This window comes from Syngnathus leptorhynchus, chromosome 13, assembly GCF_054491065.1.
Source record: "Syngnathus leptorhynchus isolate UIUO chromosome 13, UIUO_Slep, whole genome shotgun sequence".
Taxonomy (NCBI): domain Eukaryota; kingdom Metazoa; phylum Chordata; class Actinopteri; order Syngnathiformes; family Syngnathidae; genus Syngnathus; species Syngnathus leptorhynchus.
Window position 1 is genome coordinate 25,497 of NC_141207.1, and position 20,591 is coordinate 46,087.

General features: G+C 48.7%; 3 protein-coding genes and 1 long non-coding RNA gene across 6 annotated transcripts; 2 read left to right on the top strand and 2 right to left on the bottom strand.

Annotated features, from left to right (window-relative positions):
- Positions 1-681: 681 nt before the first annotated feature.
- LOC147046668 (leucine-rich repeat-containing protein 40-like) lies at positions 682-8,000 on the bottom strand. Of its 3 annotated transcripts, XM_085928712.1 has the most exons (16): positions 7,741-8,000; positions 7,059-7,240; positions 6,683-6,756; positions 6,467-6,596; positions 5,709-5,832; positions 5,481-5,620; positions 4,951-5,123; positions 4,788-4,878; positions 4,571-4,616; positions 4,380-4,482; positions 4,199-4,306; positions 4,017-4,124; positions 3,859-3,936; positions 3,606-3,791; positions 989-1,160; positions 682-917 (listed from the first exon to the last, which is right to left on the bottom strand). In XM_085928712.1, the coding sequence occupies exons 1-16, from the start codon at positions 7,883-7,885 to the stop codon at positions 765-767; spliced, it is 2,013 nt and encodes a 670-aa protein (XP_085784838.1). In that variant the 5' UTR covers positions 7,886-8,000; the 3' UTR covers positions 682-764. The 3 variants fall into 3 exon arrangements, with proteins under 3 accessions (XP_085784838.1, XP_085784837.1, XP_085784836.1); XM_085928711.1 differs by lacking the exons at positions 682-917; positions 989-1,160 and adding an exon at positions 1,928-3,492 and having other exon boundaries at positions 4,017-4,073; XM_085928710.1 differs by lacking the exons at positions 682-917; positions 989-1,160 and adding an exon at positions 1,928-3,492.
- A 677-nt stretch (positions 8,001-8,677) lies between these two features.
- On the top strand, positions 8,678-10,944 carry smim24 (small integral membrane protein 24). Its single transcript, XM_085927193.1, has 3 exons — positions 8,678-8,741; positions 9,642-9,768; positions 10,677-10,944. Exons 1-3 carry the CDS (start codon positions 8,678-8,680, stop codon positions 10,774-10,776), a joined length of 291 nt encoding a protein of 96 aa, XP_085783319.1. The 3' UTR covers positions 10,777-10,944.
- Positions 10,945-12,673: 1,729 nt separating this feature from the next.
- LOC147046670 (uncharacterized) lies at positions 12,674-14,896 on the bottom strand. The gene is made up of 3 exons (XR_015067847.1): positions 14,675-14,896; positions 14,491-14,580; positions 12,674-13,091 (listed from the first exon to the last, which is right to left on the bottom strand). It is a non-coding gene; the product is annotated as an uncharacterized LOC147046670 (long non-coding RNA).
- On the top strand, positions 12,984-18,983 carry nfic (nuclear factor I/C). The gene is given in 15 exon segments (XM_085927186.1): positions 12,984-13,179; positions 14,308-14,364; positions 14,581-14,748; positions 14,813-14,983; positions 15,635-15,811; positions 15,889-16,072; positions 16,254-16,322; positions 16,402-16,476; positions 16,733-16,865; positions 17,106-17,227; positions 17,290-17,403; positions 17,493-17,702; positions 17,705-17,869; positions 18,462-18,559; positions 18,804-18,983. Coding segments are annotated over 15 exon segments (1,845 nt in total). The 5' UTR covers positions 12,984-13,098; the 3' UTR covers positions 18,825-18,983.
- Positions 18,984-20,591: the final 1,608 nt, after the last annotated feature.

Sequence of the window (20,591 nt, forward strand, 5' to 3'; positions counted from 1 at the left end):
TTGCTCTTGTCTGTTGGTTTTTACTCTTTGGGCTATGTGATGTGAGTGTTGTGTACTGTCTAGTCACCGTGGGACGGTGGGAAACGTCATTTCGATCTATTTGTGTGCCTTGGCATGTGAAGAAATTGACAATAAAGCGGACTTTGACTTTGAATTGCCAATAAGATGTGATACGATTCTCCCATCTCCTGCGATAACGTACGATTTAATTTTAAAACAACGCGACCCAGCGCGATACGATACGACTGCATCTTACAGGTCATATCGATTTTCCGATGCATATCGGTGAATCTTTCCAACTCTGATGTGTATACTGTCAAATTTACAACAGTAACAGGCTTTGCCTTGAGAGGTACATTTTATTTTCAGTTTTGTCATTTTGCCTTTAATCAAGGGTGTGGTTCAATGCCTTTTTACAAATTGTTAATGTACAGTCACTTGCACTTATCAGACCGACAAATCTTTTTTACAGTTCATGTGAATTGTCAAGTTTAATTGAAGTTTGAACCTGAAACCTGACGAGGAAAAAAAATAGTCGTGTATTTTTCAACAGAAGTGAGCTGTTTTCATTATTCAAGGGCAGGTTGAATCGATTCGACCTGAAAACAATCGCAATTAATCGATTCAGAACCTTCAGAATCGAAATCGAATTGATTTAGTTAATTCGTCATGACACCCAGCCCTAGTCACAATGTTTATTTCAATTGATAAACAAAGAGCAAACCCAAATATTTCTACAACTTACAATCTTAAGGGCGAGCGCCCTATTTTGTCTTGTCCCAAAATCGGCTGTATGCGTCCACCTTGAAGTCGTCTTCATAGTCGACCGCGGTCCCTTTCACCGTCTTCTTGACTTCACGCCTCTTCTGACGACTACGCCGCTGCTCCTCCGACAATGTGGAAAGATCGACCGGCATCTGGCAAAAACACAAACACAGTGAAGACGCGGAGACAACAGAAGCGGCGGCGTACGGCCGCCGTCGCTTACCGTGAGGATGTGTCTGGGTTCTTTGTATCGGATGTTGACGGTGGAGCCGTCTGGCCGCACCAGCATCGCCGGGTACGAACGTTCGTATTTCTTTCGACTGCAGCGCACCACCGACGTCCTGTTGGAGTTGAGGCGAGCGGGCTGCGTGAGTGCGAGGGACCTCGCAGAACACCTGAGGAAAAAGTCCCATTTACGACGACACCGTGGGGCGATCAGAACCATTTGCACGGAATTCACTTGAATCCAAACGACATACTCAAGAAGTGAAATCAGCCGTTTGTTTCTCAATCCATCTGCTAGTGTGTGTTTTGTGTGCGTGTGTCAGCGCACGGTATTAAATTGTGTATGTGCGTGTTAGCATAAGAGAGACTTCACGTGACTATATGAAGGCTGCTTTACGTGCTTCAAACCAACCGAAGAAATGATCATCCATCCATCCATCCATTTTCTAAACCGCTTAGTCCCCACGGGGGTCACGGGCGTGCTGGAGCCTATCCCAGCCGTCATCGGGAAGTAGGCGGGGGACACCCTGAGCCGGTTGCCAGCCAATCACAGGCAGGGCACACAGAGACGAACACACTCACACCCAGGGACAATTTGGAGTGCTCAATCGGCCTATCAAGCATGTTTTAGGGATGTGGGAAGAAACCAGAGTGCCCGGAGAAAACCAACGCAGGCTCGGGGAGAACATGCAAACTCCACACAGGGAGGGCCGGAGGTGGAATCGGACCCGCACCCTCCTAACTGTGAGGCGGACGTGCTACCCAGTATTCCACAAAGCCCGGCCGGTTTGAAAGAATCAAACATGATCATTTTAAATCAAGCCTTTTTCTCTTGCTGATTTCTAGGTGAACTTTGCTCTCCAATCGTGAACAGAAACTCAAAGTAATCTTACCAGATGAACACGCAACGTGTGTTGTTTATCAACGCCATGCTGACAGAAAGCTTCAAGGGCTTATTAGCATTGGGAAAGCAGCTAGATGTAAGTACATCTCCTCCAGTGTTAAGACTGGCAGCTCGAAGGCTGCGACTGTTGATGACGTCACGCTACGGCAATCCAAGTTGGACAAACTACACTAAATCCCAATGAATGACTCGTGTCACACGTGTTTTCGATGTACGTATTCGTCATTCAAATAGAATTGATCAATGTAATGTAATATTGTGCATTAACAGATTAAGTCAGAATGTGTTTTTGTTTCAATTATTAGCGCTTGACAATTGAGGCTTTAGCATAATTGGACATTTGTAATTCAGAGACTAACAGCACTGTAAATGTTCATTTTTAACTTTAAAAAAATTACTCAATAGAAAAAAGCAACTATATTTGTGACCCCATCTCCAACCTGCCGTTTCTCTCGAAAATACTCGAAAAAGTTGTCGCATCACAAATCCACACTCACCTCTCCAGTAATAACTTATATGAACAGTTCCAATCCGGTTTCCGTCCCCGTCACAGTACGGAGACGGCCCTTACTAAAATTACAAACGATCTTCTTCTTGCAGCCGACTTTGGTCTTTTATCCATTCTCATTCTCCTTGACTTTGACACCATCTCTCACTCTATCCTCCTTGACCGGCTAGCTTCTATTGGACTGTCAGACACACCCCTGCAGTGGTTCCATTCATATCTCTCCGGCCGCTCACAATTTGTCCAGTTCAAATCATTTACTTTACATCCCTCCCCCCTGTCCTCTGGTGTTCCCCAGTTCAGACACCAGTTCAGGGTGTCCCCCGCCTACTGCCCGATGATGGCTGGGATAGGCCGTGGGGACAAAGCGGTTCAGAAAATGGATGGATGGATGGATGGATGGATGGATGGATGGATGGATGGATGGATAACCTAGCCCCTTCATACCTGACTGACCTCCTCCACATTAACATTCCCACCCGGTCTCTTAGGTCTGCATCATCTATTACCCTCACCGTCCCCCCATTCCGTCTGTCCACTATGGGAGCTAGAGCCTTCACCTGCTCTGTCCCTCATCTCTGAAACTCTCTCCCCCCTGACATTTGAAACATGGACTCCATTTTACAGTTTGCATCCCACCTAAAAACCCACCTTTTTAAGCAAGCATATACTTGAACCCCCCATTCTGCTGCAGATGTTTCCTTACTTTTATACTGTTTTTATACTTGATTGTGTATGTTATTTTATCTTTGAACGGCATCCTTGAGTGCCTTGAAAGGCGCCTTACAAATAAAATGTATTATTATTTTTTATTACTCTGACTCCCACCATTGAATCAAAACATTGACCGTACAACACTGCCTCTTAGATGCTAACTGTTAGACCATGCGTCCTGACTCCCCATTGCATGCAGCCATTCACGTAGCAGAGGCCATATGCACTCGAAAACCCACAATTTGGGCTTGAGGAGGGACGAGTCGATGGTGCTCACGCAGGAATGCGACTGCGCAGGTACTCCAACACGGCGTCTGTTCCCTTGGTCACGATGGCGGCTCGCGGCGTCCGGAAAGGATTGCCCTCCAGACTGAGGGACCTGAACAATATAAACGCAGCACTTTTGAGAAACTACCAAGTGCCAAAGCCATCTTAAAAGACTCGTTCAGAGTGAGCCTCGCACGCGACGAGCCAATGGTAAGAGTCGGCCACCTGAGCGTGGTACACAGGCCCAGTTGAGGCGGCACGTTGAGCAGGTCGTTGTTGGACAAGTCCAACGTGGACAGGCGCAGCAGGCCCAGCAAGCGGGCGGGGTCCACGCTCGCCACCTGGTTGTTGGCCAGCAGGATGGTCTCCAGTGACGGCATGTCATACAAAACCTCCGGGAAGGACTTGAACCTGCGGCACAATCCCGTCAGCCGGCCAGCCGAACCTTCCCACCTCGGCTTTGAGGAGGTTTGCTTACTTGTTGAAGTTGAGGATGAGCGAGTGAAGTCTTGTCAAGTTCTTCAGTGCGGCCGGCAAATGCCTCAGCTGGTTGTTCCTGACGCACGCATGTACGAGAAGCGTCTCAGAAAGCTACAAAATGGAGCTGAAAATGGCGGCATGAAGGCAGACTTGTACCTGAGGTCCAGGTGCAGAAGATTGGCCAGAGAGCAGAGCGGCTCGCAGCAGCTCAGCCTGTTGAACGCCACATTGAGCTCCGTCAGCGACGCCCGTGTGTCAGCCAGCCTACACAGAGCCGCTCGCATTACCGACGCGTCTGACCCCGGGTGCGCCCCCACCCACCCAACCCCTCCGCTCACCTCGGCGGCACCTCGCTCAGCAGGTTCTTGCTGAAGTCGGCAGAGGTGACCGCGTGCTCGGCGGCGGCCAGGAACAGCTCGTCCGGGATGCGATCAGCCTTCTTGTCACTGAGCGAGCGCACGAGAAGGTCACGGCTGCGGGTTCCAGAGGGTTGTCGGTCTCCCGACTTGGCTCATTCACCTGTACGCCAGCGACTTGAGCATTTTGATGTTATGCACATTAACGTCGGCCTGGCTGGGCAGCGTCATGGCGGTCGGCACGTCGCCAGTGTTCTCGGGGTCTTCTGAAAAAGCACACGAGCAGGTCGGAACGCCACAATCAGCGAGCTCGTGCAAATGCGTCAGCAGAATGCGGCAAAGGTGCGAGAGTACCTTTAATTCTTCCCCGGAGGTACTCGAGAAGCTCGTTGGTTCCTTTCTGTGGTCAGGGAAAACTCCAGTGTCATTTTTTGCTTGCGCTCAGCATTTATTCAATACACTTTCTTTTCCACGTACGCTTCATCCAAATTTCAAAAGCCGGTCAAACGTTGTCCAATTTTAGGCGGACAAAGGGGGCGGAGGCAAAAGGCCAGCTGCCGAGAAGACAAACCGTCAGCAGGTCCCTCCTGATCCCGCGCAGAGGATTTCCCTCCAGCAGCAGAATCTTCAGCTCGGGCAACAGGCCAAGTGCCGCGGGAAGCCTGCCACGCGCGCAGATGTCAGCAGCGCCAGAGTCTGGGAAGCACAGCCACACGGGCGGAGGCGGGACTCACGTGCCAATGTTGTTGTTCGTGAGGTCGAGGCGCGTGAGTGTACCCAGCGCCGCCAGCTGCTCAGGCAGCGCGGCGATTTTGTTGTCTCGCAGCTCCAGCACGGACAGGACGCTCAAGCCGGCTAGGTGCTCGCCGGACATGCCGGCAATCTGGTTGTTGCCCACGTAGAGCTCCTAGCAAATGACAGACCAACGGTTGAAACGCGTCAAATTGTGCTTGGCGGCGCTGATGCTAACTCTTGTACCCTCGATCTTCAGGAGACCATCTAATACATTTTGGACACACACATGACTGACCAAATTGTGACTCAACGGGTTTTGGCTCAACGCCAGGGATTGGATGATTTGAAAATTTCATCTTTCAATTTCATAATGATCAAATCTTTCACTTTTTTTTCAAAACCAAAAATAGAACTCTTAATATTTCTATTTTATTTTGACACAGTTTCAAATGTGTAAGCTATGTAATATGGAGGTTCAAAACAAAGTTATGTTTAAAAACAATTCATTTTGTGGCTTTTCAAGTGTCACCTTGAGCGCAGGCGCGTGAAGCAGCGGGAGTTGGCAAAGCTTGTTGTGGCGCAGGTAGAGCCGCTCCATGGAAGCCATCTGCGAAAGGCCGGCGGGAACGTCACTCAGCAGGTTGTTGCTACAGTCCAGCAGCTTCACATCTGCCGATGGAAGAGGCAAAACATCAGTTCCAAAAATGTGCTTTTCATGGCCCAGATGGCTCGGCCGCATCCCGAACGGGAGTCTTACTGGTGAGCAGTGACAGGCTGTCGGGCAGATGGGCGAGCTCGTTGCGACACAGGTGGAGCTTCTGCAGGCGGCCGAGGTGGCCCAGGCCCGATGGGAGCTCCGTCAGCCGGTTGTCGGACAGGTCCTGGCGCCCAGCACAAGTGATCAAGCCTCACCTATTTGAAGCATTAGGCTAAATTTTCTGCATAACGACAACAACCCACTGCAAAACGGCATCACCATTCAACGTGGGCATCTTGGTGTGACTTTGAAAAAAAGAAAAAAAAAAAAAGCCTCCTTGAAGTGAATCTCCTCCAATCGAATCGCCTCTTGACATGCGGCTACTTGTTAGTTAGCCCCAAGGACCCACAAGTGGCCCACGAGTCTGTTCTAAAAATAGCTTGGCACTATGATATTTGGTATGAAAAATTCAAAGAGAAAAAGACAGTAAACATTCATGTATTTAAAGCCGACGTGTGTCTTCTGTACCAGTTATTTTGAAAAAGAAAAAAAAAAATCGATTGTGCTCAATATTACCCAAATATTAAAACCAAAAGTCACTTTACGGCTATAATTTGAACACTGATATCGTGGCTCAAGATCATCCAAAAAAAACCAGACTGTGCCTCATCACAATAAGGAACATTTCAAAATGGTTGAAAGTATTTGTTGACGACACGAATGCACGTCTACGACGAACGTTACGGACATCGTTGGCATGCGTCGATGAAGTCGTGTTTCTCATGCATATTTCCGGCAAGTGGTCGGCGGTTAGCTACCAGCTCGGTCAGCGCCTCCAGTTGTCCCAGCTCCTCAGGTAGTGCGTCCAGCAGGTTCTGCTGCAGCGTCAGGCTCCGCAGGTTCTTCAGAGCATACACCTCCATTGGCAGCGACCTCAAACGGTTGAGACTACGGCAACGGCACAACGCAGATCACTTAACAAGCGGCGATGCCCAACGATGTAAGGGTCCTACGTGGCCAGGGGTACGACTTACCCGAGTCGCAGCTGCTGAAGCTCCCGCAGTTCCCCCAAGGCGGCCGGCAGCATCTGCAGTCGGTTGTCGTGCAGCTACGACACAAACGACAAGCCTCGTTCACGTCATTTAGGCCGCTCGCACGGGGACCAAATACTTAAGCGACCAACACGCCGACAGACTTGGCGTACCAGTGGTACGATTGTGATGGTGAGATAAGAGAAGTTGTCAAGTGAATGTCGACAGCCACCGACGTTCAACTTGACATGTTTCTAAATCAATTATTTTGCCAATAATATTTGCCAATATTATTTTGTCAATAAGCAGGCAGGCAGGCATGCGGTCCCAAAGCGGTAATGACACAAAGAACGACGAGAGCGCCGCGTGGCCGGCGTACATCGAGCACGGTGAGCGCAGGAAGCAGTCGGATGTCATCGGACAAGCTTGTGAGACGGTTAGAGGCCAACAGCAGCCTGGTGAGGTCCGTTTGCTCCCACCAGCGCTCTGACGCGCCGAATGACACGTTGTGATGGGCCTCGGCAGGTGTGTCCACGTTCAGCCGGTACACGGTTGCCGGAACTGGTATGAGCAAAACATCAATGCACACATCATGATTGACAGAGATGATCAGCTTTCAAGCCCACTGTCTTGCTATTTGAACACTTTAACACAAACATTATGACAGTCAAACAAAAAATTTGCTCAAAAGTCAAACCATTTTCTCTGTTGCAAGGGACAGACACGCGCACACACACGCACGCACACGCGCACACACACACACACACACACACACGCACACGTACACGTACTATATATACGTGTATATGTGTGTATATATGTGTGTGTGTGTGTGTGCGTGTGTGTGTGTGTGTGTGTGTGTGTGTGTGTGTGTGCGTGTGTGTGTTTGTTTGAGGGCGTGCGTTACCGACCTTATCAAGAGCCGATTGAGTTTTAAATGTTCAGGTTTGCTGCAAATTGATTTTGGTGTCGGTTCAGTAAGAAATAGAAAGGACACCCATTGAAAGGAGCACTGAAGACATGAACTCAGTTACAAAAAAGGTCACGTAGGCTGTAAGCACCTTCGGTGAGACTCCGATTGGTCAGGTTAAGCGTTCCGCTCTGCCGGGCCGCCTTGAGGAGTCCATACGGGACGCTGGGCTCACTTTCTGGCGTCCCGAAGCCTCGTACTGATTCCACCTGCTGCGCGCCTCTCAAACGAGACATTTCCTCGCTTGTGTTGCAGTGCTCTTAAAATCAGCGAGCTTTCTTGTGCGTTTGTTTACCTCCACGCCCGGACGCCGATCACTTCCGTCCGCCAGCAGAGACCTAAATACGTCACTAGTAGTGTTGGCTGGTGAGTGAACGATTTGTTCAAAAGAATGAATCTTTTCAGCAAACGAGAGTGAACGAATCACTTCCTAAAGTGATTCGTACACTCTCGTTTGCTGAAAAGATTCATTCCAAAAAATAGTTTTAAATGAAAAAGCAATCCAATAAAAATGATCTAAGTATGTTTTTCACCTTTCACAGTGTCAGGTGTTATCTGAAGTAACAGTCAAAACTCTCCGTTTTGCTTAGGGGTTGCCTTTCAGGCTGTTCGAAATAATGGCCTTCTGCAACAACTAATGAGCTGTTTTCAGAATCTTTAATCAAGCATGGCACGTTGCCTTTAGGGACAGTCTGAAATTATAATCGTCCTTCTAACTGTCTTAATACTCCTTTCATGAGGAGCTGTTTGTGAAGGGAAGATTCTAACGACTTTTGGGCCTATTCTTAGTTTTTTTTTTAACCCCTTTCGTTTCTCCCATAAGTACTTCTAGGTTAGGTTGATTTCAGTTCAATACTGCAGCTGTGCGCTGCTAATAACTAACGTATCAGTTAGCGTTATGATTCGCACCCTGATTGGAAAGCACAACATATTGGTGACCTTTGGTCACCACAGTAAAAGGAAAGACTCGAGGATTGCCGTGCGTTGTCGGTCTTTGTGCGTGAACGAGCCACTGGGATACTTTCGGGATGTTTTGGCCTTTCGTCGTCTTGTGCGCGCTGCAGAGTGCAGCCCAGGCCTCAATTCACACAGGTAAAATATTGTTTTTGTTTAGTTTTTCCATCAGTGTTGGGCCAACTTCTGTGCGGCAATTTCAAAACAGATGAGGTCAAATGTTAGACAAATGTTAAAAAGGTTATTTGAATCGTGATAATAACACATAAATAATAAAATGAATAACTATGTCATATGGTCATATTTATTAAGTATACCATTCATAATCTATTTAATATTTACATAGACATGCAAAATAGTTCATTTAAACATCCATCCATCCATTTTCTGTCCCGCTTGCGTGCTGGAGCCTATTCCAGCAGTCATTAGGCAGTAGGCAGGGGACCTGAATTGGTTGCCAGCCAATTGCAGGGCACACAGAGACGAACAACCATTTGCACTCACACTCACACCTAGGGACAATTTGGAGTACTCAATCGCCCTACCAAGCATGTTTTTGGAATGTGGGAGGAAACTGGAGTGCCTAGAGAAAACCCACGCCGACACGGGGAGAATATGCAAACTCCACACAGGGAGGGCCAGAAGTGGAATCGAACCCGCACCCTCTGAACTGTGAGCCAGATGTGCTAACCAGTGCCGAGCCGCCTTCTCATTTAAACAATATAAGTTAAATTTAAAACATGGAGATAAATGCATACATAGCTGAAAAATTCATACAAGCTTTTTCCCATTACGAAATAGGTGTCATGTTTTTACTTTGTTGTTGAAGCTCATGAATTGTTCCATTTTTAAAAATAAACATTTGTAATGGTTTATTTTAATAATTGTATTCACAATGAATAAATATTGATATGAATAAATACAAATGAATAAATGAAAAAAATGGCCACTATTTTGTTTCCAGGACAATTTTGTATTCCTTACCCTTTTTTTTTTTTAAAAGGGACACCAAGAATGTCTTTGTTAATTGTGCGTCAGGTGTGCGTGCGTCCCCCTCTGGGTCGATGACGCTTCAGCCGTGGCTGAAGGGCCTGATGGCCGTGGTGGTCTTCCTCTTCGTCATCTTTGTCTTCCTCCTCCTCAACAGGCTGTTTGGCAACGACAGGTTACGCCCACTTATGCACACACACACACACACACACACACACAAACGCACGCACGCACGCACGGCAACGTCATCAGTAAACAATGAACCTTGACCGCTAGCTTGGCCTTGGACCAGGGACTCAACCAGTGAAGTTTAAATTCTTCGATTTAAGAGCTACCACTTGGAAATTTTTTATTTTCGCTTTGTGTTGCAAGCAAAGAATCGGATTACGATTTATTTTCCAAACGTGATTTCCGGGGGCAGATAGCAAACATTCATTCATCTTCCAAACCGCTTATCTAGTATAAAAAAAAAAAAAAAAAGCGTCAAGCTTTACTTAAAAATAAAACGTACAGTCAATAGACTCAGGCATTGTGGATTTAAGCAAACTACTTTACCTTTTACTTTTTAAAGCCACCAATTGTAATACAGAAGACAGATTGCAGAGCAAAACTAGAATTGGTATTGCCAAAGCTAGAAAGCTTCTAGAGCGCACAAGTCAAAATACGTATAAAGCTGACATGTTTGTTTTTGAATGAGGGTGTGACATGAGTGCAGCTTTGTGTTATCACATTCGATTTGCTCGTATTATTCGGTGTGTGTGTGTGTGTGTGTGTGTGTGTGTGTGTGTGTGTGTTACGCTGCCTCATAGGGGCACACCAGAAGGAGCAGCGCAATGTCCGTTTGAATTAAAGCGAATTAAAGCGAAATATGTTGCAAAAATATTTCCACTCTTAACAAAAAAATTGCAACCCCATTAAAGTCCCATAGGCGGGTAGTGCACGACACGGCAACAAAAGCAGCCAAGAGAAACTGGCAGACAACAAAAGGATAGAATGCGATAGAATTGCGTGCGGGTGGCGACTTTGTGTCGAGTGCGACATGACGGCAGCGACTAACGCACGTGTTGTCTTGTGTGACAACAGGAGGGAGGTGGAGGAAGAGGGCGACCAGGAAGATGTGTTGGGCTACCACGACAAGGTTGTGGAAGTGTGCCGAGACCACGCGGAAGAAACCAGCTTGTAGGACAAAAGATGATTTCACATCTTTTCTTTTGTCTGCCTTTCGTCACCAAGTCCAGTGGTGTGCTTGATTCTTTTTCCTTATCATTTATCCACATACGTTTTTACAACCAGGAGACAAGATTTGTAGCTTAGAGCTTCGAGTTTAGCCTGGGTTGTTACTGCAAGTTGGGAGGGTCTTTGCAGCAAGCGCAGGCGTGTGCCTCTGCTGTATTATTTCCAGGTAATGTTAGAAGATGACTTTCAAGACAAACATCTGTTTACCTGTATATTTATATTATATGTGTTTGTGTTTGAATAAAAGGTTGGAAAAAAACGTTATGCCAACATTTGTTAATTTTGGGGACACCAACTCATATAACAACGTAAAACACGTATACATATTGTCATATAAAGCAGTTAACCAAATGTCAGATTTTTAGGTTTTGTTTGGCGAATATGAAAACAAGAAATAAAACACCAGACAAGTTATAACATAAATGTGTATTAAAATAATAATAATATCAGTAATAATATTATTATTATCATTATTATTATTATTATTATTATTGTTATAAAACACCAAGGGTGGCTCGGTGGTGCACTGGGTAGCACTTCCGCCTCACAGTTAGGAGGGTGCAGGTTCGATTCCACGCTACGGCCCTCCCTGTGTGGAGTTTGCATGTCCTCCCCGTGTCTGCGCGGGTTTTCTCCGGGCACTCCGGTTTCCTCCCACATCCCCAAAACATGCACTCCAAATTGTCCCTAGGTGTGAGTGTGAATGGTTGTTTGTCTCTGTGTGCCCTGCGATTGGCTGGCAACCAGTTCAGGGTGTCCCCCGCCTACTTCCCGATGACGGCTGGGATAGGCTCCAGCACGCCCGCGACCCCCGTGGGGACTAAGCGGTTCAGAAAATGGATGGATGGATAAAAGCGAATGTCAAACTGTAATCCGTGTTAACTGTTTATTTATACTATTTTGTACTAAATGTTGCTTATTTGTAACAACAGTTTATTCTTAATTGAATATTTCCCTGCTGGTGATTTGGTTTAAAAAATAAAAAATAAACTATTGAGAGACTATTATTTTAAAAACACAAAAACGCTATAATTTCCGTTAATCCCAGTAGGATAGAGTTAGCTGCGTCGTCTTGAGTCCATTTAATAATAATAATCATCATCATTATTAATAAAGGTACATCTCAAATCAGCAATCTAATGTGAAACTGCAGTTGATATATTGGATAACAATATTTAGGCATATACACATATATATGCATACATGTTATATAAAACCTACCTATTAGTATATCGTAAATCTACATTCTGGTTTATAGTTCACGCTAGGAGACGCAACACGTTCACTGATTGATGCGTTGATGCACGGAAAGGCACCCATCGACTCGTTCGCGAACGGAAAACTCAGGATTTGTTCCCTCACTGATCCGTTCTCGCGATGAACTGGAAATGCGAATTTTTGTTATCCCTCGCGTGTTAAGTTCTTTCCGTGCGACAACCAACAGAGGGAGCCAGAAAGGCTCTCGTGGGAAAAGGCTGAGTCAGCAGCTCGCATGCATGCGCGCGCACATGCGCACATCTTGCGCCCCCAGGCACAGTGCAGCGTCGACATAAAGACGAAATCAAACGGCAGATCAAAATCTAATTATTATTGTGATACAAGACCAATGTGGCCGACTTCCCCATCACTTTGCAGCTGACTGTGTGTGTGTGTGTGTGTGTGTGTGTGTGTGTGTGTGTGTGTGTGTGTGTGTGTGTGTGTGTGTGTGTGTGTGTGTGTGTGTGTGTGTGTGTGCGCGCGCGCGCGCGCATGCAAGCGACTTGTTACAATGAACACGAACATTTTAATTTCATACGTTTTGGCAATGGGGACTCTTTCAACTTTGCAAAAACTGGGAAGTCTTCTTTATGCATTTTCGAGGTGAGCTGCTGTCCATGCGAAGCAAATAGATGTCTTATGGTTATTATTTGTCTTTTATTTAAGATACACAACTGTTTGTATGAAACGTCAGTTTCAGTGATGGTACAACAAGCTCGTGTTACATTCTGGGGCAAAAACTCAATACCGAAGTGGTTTCATTCTGATTGTTACATACTATAGTATGGCCATTATAATGGACCAAGGGAAAGGGGGCGGGCTCTTTGGCTGAGGTAAACCCAAAAGGTGAACGTGGGTCCATCGTGCTCTGCCGCAGCCTGCCGGGAGAGGGAGGGGGCGAGCGAGCGAGCGAGAGGGAGGAGGGGGAGGCTGTCCGAGGCTCGACGCGGGACGGTTGCGCTCCTGGATTTTACCCTGCTGGCACGGAGCTGGTGTCGGCCGTGACTATGGAATGAGAAAGGAAGGCGGCTGGAGATGGGCCGCCTTTGACATTGGCTTCCACATCCTCGGCTGGCGGCTCGGTTCGGACATGGTAGGGCAACAACAACAACAACAACATCAAGCAAAAGCGGTTCCGCTCGCTGCCGTTTTGAGTCCCGAACGCGTCGTGCCCAGAAAAGGCCACGGAGCCGAGTGAGGAAATTCATTTGGCACAAAACTTGTGCTACTGCTTTTCCTTTCTCTGATCCAAATGTCCCATGTTTAGTTCTGGAACAGTATGACGTTGGTGAGTCCATTGCCAAACTTCATTCAAAATTCAAGCTAAATCCAGAACATGTGGACACTGGCGGATACTCGCGTCTTTTAGAAAATGACTGCTCGAGCGCCCGAAACATTCACGCTGTGAACTAAAATTCGGTGGCGTAATAGAAAGCGACACGAAACGTTTTGCGCTTGAAAAGCATAACTCTTCGAGTTGAGTTGCCTCTGAAGGGCTTCCTTTACAGGGCGGAAGTTAGCCTTCGACAATAGGGTAAAAACTTGTTATATTGTTCTCAACAGGCTTTCAGAGCGTCTAGCGTTGACGCCGAATTTGTCCGAACGCCACTAAAAAGGGCAACATTGGGTGCTTACTGCGGGACACGACACCATTTTGCCACGGATCTCGCTCAACTGGGAGTGTTGGCTTATCGCGAGGGAGTTTGGAGTGAGAGCTTTGGTGCTCGTGTCGCCCCCCGGGCTCCATCGTCGCCGCGCCGCACCGCCACGCGGCGAGGCAAACGCCGCTCGAAGGCTCGCAAGGGCCTGGGGCAACTGACCGGCTGGGACGGCGCAAAGCCAAGTTCAGCTTCCACCAGGCAGCGGAGCGCGCGCGTCCGCGTGCATGTTACTCAGCAGAAAATGGCCGCAGTCGGACACGGCGGGACTAAAGTGTGGCCGACAGAGGGCCTCCGGTCCCGGCGAGCAGTTGCGCAAAGAGCGCCCGCCCGCCGCTCGGGCTGCGGTGCCAGTGCTAGCCTTCGTTAGCAAATTCAAGGAGTAGCGCAGGAGAGCCTAGCATCAGTTGTTATTGTGACAGCTGATGGGCAAGAAGATGCAAAGTGACCCTAGTGTTTATTTGAAAGCTCACTTTGAACTCTCCAGCAGACACCACTGACCTACTTTACATCTCATCTCACATTTGTGTTAAACTCACATTTTTGTGACTGTTTTGTAATAGGGGAAGAGGAAGGTTCTCTCAAGTGGAATGGGTCCACTTGCTGCTAACAGTCAAAAGGTGCGGCCGAGGGTGCGATGTTGCTTTCGCGTCTGGGTGCCGATCGTGGTCTGTGGCGACTCCTTGCAAGTGGTATCATTTTGTGTTTGGCATTTTTACTGGCACTAAAAGAAAGAGGGGACTCACCTCGCCAGGGCACGAGTGGAACTCCGCCGCGCTGCTGTTTGACTTCGGCACATTTGAAGGCTCAAACTATGATGTTGTCTTCTCTTGCAGCTAATTCCAAAATTAGAAAAGGGTACGTTCAGTTGCTCAAAGGAGCAAAACCAGGACCTTAAAGGAGAGCCCTTTGCCGGCTTCAACAACTCGCCTTTTTTTTCCCCCATCACCACTTTCGAGACGTGTGCGAGTCATTTGGGAACGCCGAGCGCACTCGTCGCCTCGGTTTGTGCCAGCGAGAGCAACTCGGTGCATTTGTGGCCGCATGGTCATTTGTGTTTGTTTTCAGGATGAGTTCCACCCCTTCATTGAGGCGCTGCTGCCGCAGGTGCGCGCCTTCGCCTACACGTGGTTCAACCTGCAGGCCAGAAAGAGGAAGTACTTCAAGAAGCACGAGAAGAGGATGACCAAAGATGAAGAGCGGGCTGCTAAGGAAGAGCTCCTCGGCGAGAAGGCAGAGGTGCGTTGGAGGGGGCTGCTTCTAGTACTTGCCTTGTCTGACAGTCAAAAAAAACCGTTTTCCAACCTATGTGAACCATTTTGTGCTTAGGTTTTAGAGGTGAGCAATATGTACTGCAGTGTTTTCAATATTTTCATTGGTCAAAATATTAGAAACAGCGCAGATAACAACATAGCAGTCGTACAAGAATAAGCATGTAACCGAGGTGTTCAAATGATCTGTTTCCTAAAAGCGGAGCTTTAAACGTGATGATCTGATTTTGGGACGGGCACCGTGGTGGACAGCCATGTTTAATGCTAATATTGTCCACGAGAGGGTGCCCGGACATTTTTGTTCATCGAACTAGCAGGCTGCTGCTGTTGTGTGCTCCCCATAATTTAGAACTACAGTCGACAGAAGAGAGGGACCGGGCCCCTAGAAGATTCTGAAAGTTCACGTGCAATTGACACCCTTTATCATATAATTGAGGAAAAACAAATTGTTGCTTAAACCAGGTTATATATAGCACCAAGGAGCCTTTTGCCCCACCACCCAAAAAAACTTCGGTGAACATTGGCCTCTTAGAGCAGTTTAGTTATCGTAGTTTAGGTCAGGTATGCCGGCGTCCGCATGAAATCCAGTGAAGTCCTGCCCCTGTTGTTTTGGTGGCAGGTGAAGCAGAAATGGGCCAGTCGCCTTCTGGCCAAACTGCGGAAAGACATCCGTCCAGAATGTCGAGAGGACTTTGCCATGTCGGTGACGGGCAAGAAGGCGGCCTGCTGCGTCCTGTCCAATCCTGACCAGAAAGGCAAAATGCGACGCATCGACTGCCTCAGACAGGCCGACAAGGTTGGGGAGATGGGGGGTGGGTAGGTGGGGGTGGGGTAATCGCTCGAGTTGCTTGCCTGCCCCTTTTGGCCTCGCAGGTGTGGCGGCTGGACCTGGTGATGGTGATCCTGTTCAAGGGGATCCCGCTGGAGAGCACAGATGGCGAGCGTCTGGTCAAGGGTGGCCAGTGCGCCAACCCGCTGCTGTGCGTGCAGCCCGGGCACATCTCCGTCTCCGTCAAGGAGCTCGACCTCTACCTGGCCTACTACGTCCATCACAGAGGCGAGTACGCTTCTGCTTTCTGATCATGGGTCCTGGCGCGAACGACAAGGTCTGCTTATAACTTAAAGTTGTCCCGTCACTAACTGCGACACGCTTTGTTGCCAAACGCGCCACAGTATAGAAATAAAGTCGTCTACGGCTCACGCCACACCACGTTCTTTTTCCCTTTGCGTGCACGCAGAGGCCGAGGAGGGGAGCAGTCCCGCTCAGACGGCATCCGATCAGGAGGACGGTCGCGCCGCCGTGACGGGTAAGCCTGCGCATAGTCTACCGTGAGCGCCGTACTTTCGTGGCCTTGGCTGACTGTCCCGCTGCGGTTCATGTTTCAGACGGTCCCGAGTTCCGAGATGCCTTTGTGACCTCTGGAGTTTTCAACGTCACCGAGCTGGTGCGGGTGTCCAGAAGTAAGTCGGCTCTCACGCGACCTGCGTTTTTTTGTGCGCACGCTTCGTTCAGCCTCACCGCATTCAGTGGACCATTTTGCCACTGACCCAAAATGATATCAAGGTGCCGGGTGGGCTCAGTTTGCCAACGTCGCGCGACCAAAGCTGGAAAGCGGGTCGTTACCCCACGTTGTCATTTTCAGTTGTCGGGGGGGGTGACGCGTCAATGTTTCATCGCTTGTCGACGGGTCACTGTCGTCTGCGGGTGCCTTTGTAGCTCCCATCGTCTCGGGTGTGGCGCCGAGTTTCTCCATTGGCGAGCTTCAAGGCCACCTGGCCTATGATCTTAACCAAGCGCTCCCCCAGCCTGTCAACATGCGCCGATCGCTCGCCAGCACCTCGTCCGGCGGGTAAGCACACGCACTTGCGTGGCACCTGATCATGTGTTTCGTCTCTACCGCTACTAGTGGCGCTTGTCTTTGTCCTTGTCTGTTATTTATCCATTTTTACGTTTGTCTCTTGTATTCTTGCACTCTGGTACGCTGCTGCGACAAGTACATTTTCCCACTGTGGGATAAATCAAGTTCAATCAATCCATCACTCCATTTTTTGCCCCCGAAAATTAAAAGACGTGGCTGTGTGCTGCGCAGGAGCAAGCGGCATAAATCGGGCTCTGTGGACGAGGAGGTGAACAGTCCAGGAGGAGAATATTACCACTCGCCGTCCTCCCCGGCTAGCGGCTCCAGAAACTGGACGGATGACATGGAAGGAGGTAAAGCAAAAGAAATGCGAGCGTGTGCATCCTTTTGACCTCGCTCAATGCGTGCGCGTTAGGTGTGTCTCCTCCGGTGAAGAAGGCCGAGCTGGATAGTCCTTCAGCCCGAGAGGACTCGCCCAGGCCGAGGTCCTCCACTCAGCATCATCGGCCTGTCATCGCGGTGCACAGCGGTCGGTGACGCAGAGAGCCAGCTTTGAGCCAAAGTCCAAAAAGTCAAACTGATGACGGCGTGCGCGTGTGTGCGCGTGTGGTGGTCCAGGCCTGTCCCGCCCTCACCCGTCGCCGTCTTTGCACTTTGCCTCCTCGTCCTACTTCCCGCACGGAGCCATCCGTTACCCTCCTCACCTGGGCCAGGACCCCCTGAAGGATCTGGTCTCTCTGGCCTGTGAGCCCGCCAATCAAAGCTCGGTGAGCCTATCTCGCTTTCGGTTTCAGGTCTCGGTCTCAGTCTCGACCCTGAGCAGTGTTTGTGTTTGCAGCATAACGGCAGCAACCAGCTCAAAGCGAGCGGCCACTACCTGTCCTCTCAGATGCTGGCGCCCAGCTTGGGGCCGTCGCCCTTGGGTCGGCCCGCCGACGTCAAGCCCCCCGGCACCTCCTCGGACGCGGCGGCCACAAGCTCGCCCACGTCGCCCAGTAAGTGCTTTGGAGCCCAAGCGGCTGCTGGTTTTGCAGAATTGCGTTTGCGTTTTCTCTGCCATTCCACACCTTTCAACCTGTTGACGTTTAAAACGTTGACAATTTTAACACGGCAAAAACAACCACCACATTTGACCCTTTTTCTAGCCCTCAAATTGGCTCTGTCAGATTCCTATTGTCCTAAATTGTTATGCCTCAAGTTTTAAACAAAAAGCCCAAATTCAACATTTCTACTTCTCATTGAATGATTCGATTCATTCCCGTTTAAAACCGTTGAGCTCATTCCAGCCGCGGCGTCAACGAGTCAAATTCTCACGAAAAAACTCGAATTGCAATCTTGAACATCTTCATGTTGCAACTTGCGCATTTGTTGACCGATTTTAACAGTTGAAAGTGTTGGGCTCCTTGGACGTCGTTTCAGGTCAGTGTGCATTTTCCCGCCCCATTGGCCGGTTTGTCCTTCCTACGTCGTTTTTGCGGAAAGCGCAGCGTCTGGTGAAAACGAGTGACCCTTTGCCACTTGGTAGACCGGGTGCTTATGCTGCCACTTGTAAACCGGGCCCGTACACTGACGATGTCATCGCAACAGCGTACTCGGCTCCCGGAACCCCTGGGACGCCCCCCGCTGCTCGCTCCTCCTTTGTGGGCATCGCGCCTCGAGACCCCGGTGGACTCTACCAAGCCCAGGTTGGTCCCGACCTCACACTTACAAAGTTCATCCGCTGTGGGCACCCGGCGTCGGATTGTACATCGAGCGGCACACCGGCACGTTAAACGTACGTTTGTCGGCTGCGACCCATTTGACACACGTCACGGCACCGGCGTGTTCTGCTTTGTTACCCTGTGCCGTGTGTGGTTGGACTCGATCGGATTTCTCGTGATATTGTTTAGCCATGGGACACAATTTTGTGCGTGTGTGTGTGTGTTTCAGTCTTGGTATCTGGGCAATTGAAACACATGGTGATCTCGTCTCCGTGCGCTCACACCGCCCCTAACTCCAGCCTAACATTCTGTTCGGTGGCCATTTACGCTATCCGGTTTCCGGACCTAGTGCGGGCACGGGCTCGGCCCACGGACCGCTCGGACTGCAAACTGCTTTCGAGACCGGTCGCCGCAAGGATTTGCCGGCAAAGGACGTCAATCCAGCCTTTAAGCCGCCCCTCCCTGCAGGTGCTGCTTATTATCATATATGCAAATAAGCCTTGCTCTTTTTTTTCCTCTATTCCCCAAAAGACTTAGACAAGTGAGAGAAAGCGAGACTATTTTTTCATTCAAACTTGGTGTTTGCACTTTTTCCCCCTCCCCCTTTTCAACGTCCTCACAAAGAACAAAAAGAAAGAGGAGGAAAAGAACGACTGATTGACAATCAGCATGGGTGTGAAAGCGCGACGTGGCTCTCAAGTACGGGCCGCTCCTTTGGACCCTAGCAAGCATCACTTAGGTGGTGAAGAAGGGCGCCGTTGAAGGACGATCTCATTGGGAGATGCGATTTTTGCTGTCCAAATGCTGATTAGCGACTCACTCACTCTTGCGTCACTGCGACGAAGCCTTGGTTTTGAGAAGAGGCCAACGTGTGAAAAGGATTTGTACAAGCAATGGGGAATGTGCTATCTCTATTATTTTAATTTTTTTTGCCCAGCCCAAGACTTCTTCCGGGAGTCCTCGCCATCCCTCTCGCCCTGCTCGCCAGACCGTTTTGAAAGTCTGTTTTGCACGATATGTCCGAAACCACAGAATGTGCCTTGCCTTCCTTTGGTTCAACAACAACAAGAAGAATGACATATTTTGCAAATGTAGGAAAAACATTTCCCGGTACAGCTGCAAGAAAAGCAAACAAAAAAAGTTGCATGCCAGATTGCTTGATGCTACGCCGCCTCGCAGGTCGACAAAGGGTCGCTTGGACGTATTCAAAGCAAGTTGATCACTGAGCATACCTTCCACATCCACTAGCGCTGAAATCTGCAATACGTAGAGCACATGAAATCTTTTTTTTTTTTTTTAATAAACACTATCCTCTACCCTGAAAAAGTCAAAGGACACTTCAGCCCAGTAAAAGAAACTTTTCAAGGTATTTCTTAGCGCCTGTCAAGAAGCGGACAACTATCATATCACATCACTTTCAGGAAAGGAAAGGAAAATCTTCAAGGGCTATATGATAGACTCCCACTTGAAGTTGACTGCAAAAAGCACAAAGGAAACAAAAGAGACAGAAACTTTGCATCTTGAAACACCAAAGGGTTCAAACAAAACGTTTGAAGGCATTGCTAACGTCCTGCTCTAAACGCCATGGAAATCCGTATGGAGGAGGAATAGAAAACCTTGCAAGTCGGTGGAAAACGCAAACTAGCAAGAAGCTATGCGTGTCCTCACACTTGCCATCAGTGCCAGTTGCCTTTAGCAGCAACAAGATGAGCTGAGTTGCCTGACGGCAGCCATGCAATCCTTTCCCGCCAAAGCTCATTCGTGGCTTTGTCGGCTGACAACAACACAGGTGAACTCCCGCCCGCTCATTCTGCTCATTCGTCGTACATGCTCGCTATGGCACCAATAACCATGTGGGGGAAAGCCACCAGAGACACAAAAATCAACCCCCCTCCCCACAAAAAAAACAACAACTGACCAATCAACCACCTACTTAAGTGGTCTGCCAACCAATCAATTGACTATTCTACAAAAACAAAACAACCAACGAGTTAACTTATCGGCTAACCGACCAAAC

Coding starts and splice junctions, on each gene's coding strand:
- LOC147046668 (XM_085928712.1), bottom strand. CDS start 7,885: ATGTCTCGTTTGAGAGGCGCGCAGCAGGTGGAATCAGTACGAGGCTTC. Junction 5,124..5,480: donor TTCACGCGCCTGCGCTCAAG/GTGACACTTGAA, acceptor GTCATTTGCTAG/GAGCTCTACGTGGGCAACAA. Junction 4,879..4,950: donor ACGAACAACAACATTGGCAC/GTGAGTCCCGCC, acceptor CGCGCGTGGCAG/GCTTCCCGCGGCACTTGGCC.
- smim24 (XM_085927193.1), top strand. CDS start 8,678: ATGTTTTGGCCTTTCGTCGTCTTGTGCGCGCTGCAGAGTGCAGCCCAG. Junction 8,742..9,641: donor CCAGGCCTCAATTCACACAG/GTAAAATATTGT, acceptor ATTGTGCGTCAG/GTGTGCGTGCGTCCCCCTCT. Junction 9,769..10,676: donor AGGCTGTTTGGCAACGACAG/GTTACGCCCACT, acceptor GTGTGACAACAG/GAGGGAGGTGGAGGAAGAGG.